The 8,642-nt window shown below is 37.2% G+C and overlaps 1 protein-coding gene across 2 annotated transcripts; it reads right to left on the bottom strand.

The window, feature by feature from the left end:
- Nucleotides 1-685: 685 nt before the first annotated feature.
- Nucleotides 686-5,984, bottom strand: LOC129558559 (double-headed protease inhibitor, submandibular gland-like). 2 transcript variants are annotated; one of them, XM_055429811.2, is made up of 6 exons: nucleotides 5,845-5,984; nucleotides 5,086-5,117; nucleotides 4,440-4,561; nucleotides 2,950-2,992; nucleotides 1,277-1,389; nucleotides 686-842 (listed from the first exon to the last, which is right to left on the bottom strand). In XM_055429811.2, exons 1-6 carry the CDS (start codon nucleotides 5,909-5,911, stop codon nucleotides 785-787), a joined length of 435 nt encoding a protein of 144 aa, XP_055285786.2. In that variant the 5' UTR covers nucleotides 5,912-5,984; the 3' UTR covers nucleotides 686-784. The 2 variants fall into 2 exon arrangements, with proteins under 2 accessions (XP_055285786.2, XP_088694491.1); XM_088838365.1 differs by lacking the exons at nucleotides 5,086-5,117; nucleotides 5,845-5,984 and having other exon boundaries at nucleotides 4,440-4,706.
- Nucleotides 5,985-8,642: the final 2,658 nt, after the last annotated feature.

An 8,642-nucleotide genomic window follows, 5' to 3' on the forward strand; every position in this document is an offset into this window, starting at 1 on the left:
AAATCCATTGTGCTTTGGAAACATGAGCTTATAGGGCATCACTGTGTGCCTATTTGCAGTTAGAAAAGTGCTATTAGAAAATTCTTTACCAAGTTAAATATTTATCTCTGCACACTGTATTCAGCTGAGTACTCTCTGTGGAGACACAGCCATGAGAAAGTTCTCATATCTCTACTTCCTGAGAGTCCAGCACATAGCCTCGTATTTCTCAGGCTTTGTTAGGGACTTCACCATTTAGAGTATATATAATATATATTTTTTTAATCTCTTCCTCAACATGAACCGTAAGATACCTTCCTTTGCAGATGCTCACATGTGTCTGAGTTCTGTTTAAATGGTGATATCTAAAGTATTATGTTATTCCTAGCCTGTTCTGATTCATTTATAGTGTTAAGGAGTCTCACTCTTTCTCCAAATCTGGATTTTCCACTTCTCATTAGTGTAGCTAAAGGTAATGTAATAGTAATGGTCAAATGCACACTTTGATCTGTGTTTACTTAAAAAAATTTTTTTAAATGGGATGCTGAGAGCAGCTTGTTTTTTCACCATTGTGTGTATAATCTTTCTAGCTTCCAACCTGAGTAGAAATAAAGGAAATATTTCTGTATGACTTATAGTTTAGGGAAAGGACCATAGATACGAGAAGAACTGCATCCACAGAGATAAGTCTGACAATTTTTCTGCTGATAATCTTTTATTGAAGAATCAAGTTCCATATACTTGTCCTCATAGCCATCCTAGAGAAGCGTGTTCGCTGCCAAAGGAAACTTGGTGCCCTCAAGCATCAGGGAGACTCAGAGCATGGTCCATATTTTACAAAATAAAGTGTGCCATTGCTTATCCTACAAAAGAAATCATACTTTTAAAAGGGGGCTCTGGAAATCTTAAATTGAAAGTTGCATCATCTTAGATCAAGCCAGTCAGATGAATACATAATGTGAAAGCTGAGCAGTTAATTACCAAGCTTCAGCATGGTGGAAAAAAGGGAATTCAGTGTACCAGTAAAAGCCAGTGTTAGGAGCCAAAAATTCTGTAAGTTTCTCTTTTATCTGCCACTGAATAATATTATGATGATGATCAAGTGTCTCTTTCCCTAACTTCATTTCTTATTCTTAGGCATTTTCTTTCTCTCTCATTTTCTCTCTTTTTCCTTCTTTTTGTAAAATATTATGATTTTCAGTCAGCCATCTCTTAGGCTTCATAGCAGCATCTGGCTAAGATGGTTTCTGGTTCTGTGTGAGGGGCTCTTTCTACAAATACTGAATCAAGCACTTACACAGCAGCATTGCAAAATAAACATCTGTTGCCATATACTGTCCCATCAGATCCACAGTGAGGTATGTACTCCATGGTGCATATTTCTGAATATGTGGTGCACTCAACCTCCCTCTGTTTAAAAAGAAATCAAAATATTAAATCATAGAAAAGAAACGTTTTTAAAGCCTTGAGGGGATCATTAGTTCAGAGTCCCACTTGCAGAAAGATGTATTTTCTGCAGTTTACATAACCTGACCCAACAGTAATGAGAATACCATCACAGCAAGAGATTGCTCAGCCCAAGTTCAAGGCTACCCTCTCTCTCATTCTCCATGTAGCTGATGAACAGAATCCATCCTGTGAATCCTGTCTGGTTCTTAATTGCTGAGTTAGTCTCTCCTCACCGTGCTGTCATCCACTTAATTCAGGCCCTCACTGCGTCTTGCCATCACAGTTACATTACCTGCCAATTTATCACACCAACCCTAGGCTTACCTGATGTTCCACATAGATGTGAATTTTTTGTTTTTAGAAACCAAATCTGATCTTGTTCAAATATTCAACTGACTCTGTCAACAGAAAGCCCCTTCATGACCCATGCTTATCTTTCTAGTCTCATCTACTCTGCCTTTTATCCAAGATGAACTTAATATGATTCCATCTATATAACACTCTGGAAAAGAAGGAACTGTAAAGGCAGAGAACAGTGGGTGCCAAGGGCTAGAGGTTGAGGAAAAGTTTTGATCATAAAGGAGCAGCATAGGCAGTTTTCTGGGGTGATGGAGCTGTTCTGAATCCTGAATGTGATGGTGGTTATGTATATCTATTTGTGCATTTCACCACTTAGCAATGTACCACAGAACAGTCAAATATAAAAACTAATAAAAATAAAAACTTTAAAAAAAAAAATCAAAAAAAAAAAAAAAAAGATTGCATTCCCAGTGTTTCCTGCCTTTGTACATCCCTGTGCCTTTGCTGCTTGTGTTCATCTTACTTTGCATTTCCTTACCCACTTGATCCATCAGACTGACTCCTACTCCTCACTGAAGTGTCTGGTTACTTTTGTAAAGGTTGCATGGCGACATTTCTTTCCCTCACTAGTCACAAGGGGTTAGGTGCCCCTTCTTAAAATGAGAGCTTCCCTGAACTGTCTTTACTCCGACAACCTCATGTTTGCATTCCTCTTATATCACATTTCAAGCTCTATTAAAAGGACTGACTTTCCACTCACATAGCTCTTTGCCCCTAAATTATCTCTACATTTGTGTTCTTGAAATTTTTCATGCTTCCCCCGCCTCTTTTTTCTTAATTAAAGTATGGTTGCTTTACAATATTGTGTTGGCCTCTGCTTGTTTAAGTAACATTTTTTTTTTTTTTTACTGTTATGAGAGTGTTCTTATGTCCCTAATGTTCTCTTCTTAACCTGCTAATTAGTTGCAGTATTAGAAAATAACCACATGTATGTTAGTCTGCCCCAGTTAAGGAGTATGAATAGTTTCTGGAGTCTTCCTCTGGGTAAATAAATTATATTTCAGATTTTCTGTTTAGGCTGGCCAGGTGTGTTACCTGTGACTACTCATAGTCATAGATAATTTCTAGAATAAATATCTTAAAATAGTTGTTCTTGATGGAAGGGAAGAATTTTTGAAACATTTTATATTAAGGATATGTAAAATTTTTATGTATACTTACGCATTCATCATCATGAAGTTTCCTGAGTTGAGATCCTTTCTCTCTGAAAGAGAAGATTTTACTGAATGGGTAATTCAGTAATTTGATGTTTCTTAATCTATAGAGTAAAACATGGTCATATGTCATTCTTTGTTGTCTGACCTGAACTAAGCAGTTCTGGTTAACAGTCTTCCCTAGTTAGTTAATATTTGCCGTTAACATTTTTGATAAATGCTCGTTTTGCAAACAAATTAAAATGTAAAAAAATAAGATCAACACTGAAAGGAAAGTAGAATGGGCATTTTTAAAATAGTCCATGAATACTCAGATGGAAATCAAAGGCATAATAAAGTGTGTGGATATTTTTTCAGTTTTAAAAGAAAATATTCACATATCCATATCTGGCACTTATAGTCTGTGTAATTTTGTTATAGTCACTTCTCCTTTCTGAGTATTAGATTTCCTCCTTCTAAAAAGATATGAGATAATATAATCAATCCCATCTCAGTGTTTAGTCTCTGGTATTGCATATTCTGAGGGGTTTTATTTGAGTAACACTTGCTATTATATTTGACTATGAATTTTCAGAAAGGCTAGAAAAGAAGGAGGAAAATGATTAAAAGGAAGAAGAGCTCATTTCTTTGAGTATTCACTCTGTGTCAGCTGCTTAGTTAAGATTTGATGTGTTTTCTCACAATGAATCCTAAACACTATTATAATTTCTGCTTTACTGAATACAGAAGTACATAGCAGAATGGGTATTTGCCTAATGTCACAGATCTACTAAGTGCCGCCTGAATTCTAATCCGGATGTCTGACACAAAAGTCCATGATTTTAACTGCTAGTTGGAAAGCAGTGAGTTCAAGTTGCTGGAGTGGCTGGTAATAATCATTATCAAGTCTCCTAGAAGCTGAGATGTTGTTTATAGTGAGGACTTAATATTTAATGTGTAGGAATGGTGGTGGTGAGGATTCCAGCTAATTCCAACTATCCCTTTGTACTTCCATTCTGTTCCCTAGACTTTTCCAGACAATCAGAGAAGCAACATGATTTTCCTCTGGGGTGTGAAGGGTAGATCAAAGCATTATAATAGTGTCCATGGCTTACAGCCCAAGTAGCAACAGCTCTCTTCTGAGTTTCCATTAACTTATAAGAAAGATGTAACACAGGAGATTCATGAAAGTTTGACCAAGAATATGTTTCCTGCCTGAGACCCAGTTTCCTTAAATGTAATATGGGAATAAAAATGTCTATATGTAACAGCTAACATCTGAGGGATACCGTGTAATATAGTATACCTGAGAATTTGGCCGGATAGCCAAGAAATATACATGATATATATCCCTAATATAGCTAGTTTTGGGGTTTTTATAAACAAAACAATGTCCACAGAGTAGTAGAGAAACATGACAAAAGGTAAGATGTCAAACCATGTTTTCAAAAGATGAGTAGATTTTGGCCAATGTGACTTGTGATTGTAAAGCAAAACAAAATTGAGTATAATACTTACCTATTTAGGAAACAGAACATACATTCATTACTGTAAGTTTTCTGGTCTATGCCACATATTGGTCTCCATTCCTTTGTGCATGCAATCCCGGCACCTTTTAAGTTGTATTTGGTACAGTTCACCTGTAATTGGAACAAAAATAATACTCTGCATTCTGTTCCTTCATTTCTGTTATCATTCTTATATCTAGATAATGAAGAGTGAGAAGAGAGTAGGAAGATTCCTAGCCTCCTCAGCTTTTCAGCAAACATGTCTAGAAGTCCTTTTGTGACCAGGTGCTGTGCTGCAAAAATAATTCAGACCTAGAACAGTCTTTAAATGAGAATTAGCAGTTTAAGCAGGAAATATTAGTCTCTCTCTCTCTCTTTTTTTTAGGGTTATAATGAGTCCAGTAGAATAATGAATGTGAAAAATACTGAGAAACTTTAAAATGCTACCTAAAAGTAAGAGCTTCCTTTATCTCCTGTTTTCCTTTTGCACAGAGATTCGTTTAAAGAAACACCATTAGAAAAGTAGAGTAGAAACAGTTTTTACCTCCCATGGAATTATTTCAGCCCACTGTGAGTCAATTTAGATACCTTCACTACTCATTTACACATTCGCCCTGATTTCATTTTTACAAAGAGCATGCCAAAAAGGTACTCACCTCTATCCCTATTTCTTGATCACCAGAAGAGTCTACGATGAGATGCATTTCGAGAGAAGTAATTAGAAAAATTGTAAATTCTACAGTTAGAAATGCAAATCTGAATTCATTGTTCACAGTAACTAAAACCCATTTCCCAACATCCCTTGCCCAGACCAGACCAAAAAGAGGTCACTTATTTACTCAGGCCAGCTAAGGGTGAAATCAGAGAAATATGATCCTGACCCCCTGCCCACACCAAAAAAAAAAAAAAAAAATGAGATTGGGGGTGGGAATCTCTGATCACTGGAGAAGGAACTGTAGAGGAATCCAGGAGATCCTGTGGGCATGCCCAGGGAGAGTTGGACTTATGGTCTCAGAGTTGCATAGGTGATTTCTAAAAGGGCAAGTCAGAAACCTGAGAGATCTGATGAGGAACTGAGCAGGAAGTTCTCAGTCCTTTTCTTCTCTGTCTCTCTTCTTCTTCCTGAAGGTCTGATTTACCCCTACTCTGTTGATCAGACCAATATAAATAGATGCCTACTAAATTTTCTTTAGACTTTGACATTCTATGGTCTTCCCTTGTGGCTCAGCTGGTAAGGAATCCGCCTGCAATGCGGGAGACCTGGGTTTGATCCCTCGGTTGGGAAGATCCCCTGGAGAAGGGAAAGGCTTCCCACTCCAGTATTTCACTTTCACTTAATATTCTATAATTAATGAAGGCCAAATATACTACAGGTAACATAAGAGAATGAATATTGAAAAGGAATCCTAACTCACCAGGTGGAGTGACAGCCCATGTCAAGGCTGCCAGAGCAAGGATGGCAAAAGTAGTGATGCTGTTCATAGTGATGATGAATGATTGTATTTGAGAGCCGCTGCCCTGAGTCAAGAAGTTCAGAGAGAAACAGACAAAAAGCAGTCTGACAGATGCATGTATATATACACTCAGAGCAGGGTTCTACCCTCATTAAAATTGGTCTTTGCAGTGATGATTGGCTGTTAATCCAAGCAAGGTTGTTTCTTTTCATTTGTCAAAGAAATTATCTTGAGTTATAGACAGTTGGAATAGTTACACCCTGATAGCAATTACCAGATGTTTTCCATAATAAGCCTTTGATCTCTCAGCAGATATAATGGCAAGGCTCTATTTGAGGATAAATAAAGTCATAGGTGAAGTGAATAGCAAATAGACTTTTAAATGACATGTAAAAAGATTTTATGGATATGTGAAATGCAAGAATGTTGAAATAGATCAGAGAAGCGATGAGGACATTTCTTTAAAATGTACTGTAGTAGACAACATTAATAGCACCATAAACCTTGCTTTTCTAGAGAATGAACACACTTTACAACATTCTGTGAAGGCTTGTTAAATGATTAACCTTATGAAATGTGAAGACGAGTATTATTGCTATTTTGCAAATAAAATAACAAAATCAGAAATTAAGTATATTCTTTTTAGTCACATTCTTAACAGTTAGGAGAGCTGGTCCCTTCCAATTCTAGGCCTATACTTTAAAAAAACAAAAACAAAAAACTAGGATATACTACTTCGGTCACTGAAATGGATATTTGTAATAAAAACCCATACTTCAACATGTTATCTCATGCCTTTTAAGATCATACCGTGATATTGTGTGTGACCCATTCTCCTGTACCCATACCTATAAATATTCTGTTTATCCACATGACCAGCATTTTTTCAGTAACACAGGCCCAATGATTTCTAATTATTTAGCATTTTCACCTCTATTATTTCTTGTGGTCTTCACATCAGCTCTCCAGAAGACAGAGTTAATATAAAGGAAAAATTCATTCTCAAAGGACAGATTCAGAGATTAAAGGAAGTAAGCAAATTCCCCAAAATAGACAGCTATTGTGATCTTCACTGAAACCAGATCTTCCAGTTACAGATCTTACTGTCTTCCAGTAATGACTATTTGTTTCTAATTTTTTAAGATATGTTTCTCTCATTCATACTTTCCATTTTCCAATACCACCTCTTTTCTCTCTGAATTCTACAGTTTAAGTTTATTGTAAAAATTTGAATACTTATATTTCACGTATATTTCAAGGCTTCATCAACATTTGAAATATGTATACCACAATGAAGTGCAGTCCAGAAGGTTTTCTGAATGGGGTAAATGGTCATATTTCCAGGTTGTAGTGAAACATCTGTTTAGAGGGACTGTGTTCTAAGTAGGTAACAGAAATGAGAACAGTGACTCACAGGATGTGAGAATTGGTGAGTTCCAGAACAAACATCAGGATCCATGGTCTTCAGACTTTCTGTTGTTGCTGTTTAGTGGCTAAGTTGTGTCCAACTCTTTGCGGCCCCTGGACTGCAGCACACCAGTCTTCCCTGTCCTTCACCATCTCCCAGAGTTTGCTCAAGCTCATGCCTATTGAGGCAGTGATGCCCTCCAGCCATCTCATCCTCTGTCACCCCCTTCTCTTCCTGCCCTCCATCGTTTTCAGCATCAGGGTCTTTTCCAGTGAGTTGGCTCTTCGTATCAGGTGGCCAAAGTATTGGAGCTACAGCTTCAGCATCAGTCCTTCCAATGAATATTCAGGACTGATTTCCTTTAGGATTGACTGGTTTGACCTCCTTGCTGTCCTAGGGACTGTCAAGAGTCTTTTCCATCACCACAGTTCAAAAGCATCAATTCTTTGGTGCTCAGTTATGGTCCAACTCTCACATCTATACATGACTACTGGAAAAACCATGGCTTTGACTGTATGGACCTTTGTTGGCAAAGTGATGTCTCTGCTTTTTAATACGCTGTCTAGGTTTGTCATTTTTGTTATTGTTGTCAAATTTAAAAAGAGAACTTTTTCCACACTCAAATGTACTTTTATGAGGCAAATGATAAACAAGCAGTTTTGTTTTATTTTTAAGCTAACTTAAATGGAAGCAATATAGGGCTCAAGAGTACCTGCATTTCTACCTTGCGCTTCAAGGTTCTGTGGAAATCAATTTGGAAAAGAAAAAAAGAAAGTGAGGCCCTAAGAGGAAGAGTACCATGATGAGGCCATTCAGTGAATCCGATCACCTGATAAGAGTACAGGATTCTTCCTGCTACTTCATATCTTCTCGCAAGCACACAGCTCTAAATCAACATGTCTGGCCTGACTTACTTTCCCAAATAAGGGGACAATAGAGGATGAGATGGTTGGATGGCATCACTGACTTAATGGAGATGAGTTTGAGTAGGCTCTGGGAGTTGGTGATAGACAGGGAAGCCTGGTGTGCTGTAGTCCATGGGGTTGCAAAAAGTTCAGACTGAACTGCCTGACAAGGTCTGCAAAGGGAGTGCCAGGAAGGAAAGCACCAGGTACAGGATATAATTTGCATAGAGTTAAGGGGTGGTAGGTCTGGGATGTAATTTACATAGTGTCAGGTTAGTTTTGTGAAATACAGACTATGAAACACTAGACTTAAAAAATTTTTTTTGATAGGGCAGTCAAGAAAAAAGCATTCTTAGTGAAATTTTCATACTTTGTGTTGCCATTTCCTACTGTGCTTATATGTCTTTGTTATATAATATCAATTTTTCAATAATATTTTTACCTCA

The sequence above is a fragment of the Moschus berezovskii genome, chromosome 8 (genome assembly GCF_049115385.1).
Source record: "Moschus berezovskii isolate FMDL1 chromosome 8, NW_MosBer_1.0, whole genome shotgun sequence".
NCBI lineage: Eukaryota > Metazoa > Chordata > Mammalia > Artiodactyla > Moschidae > Moschus > Moschus berezovskii.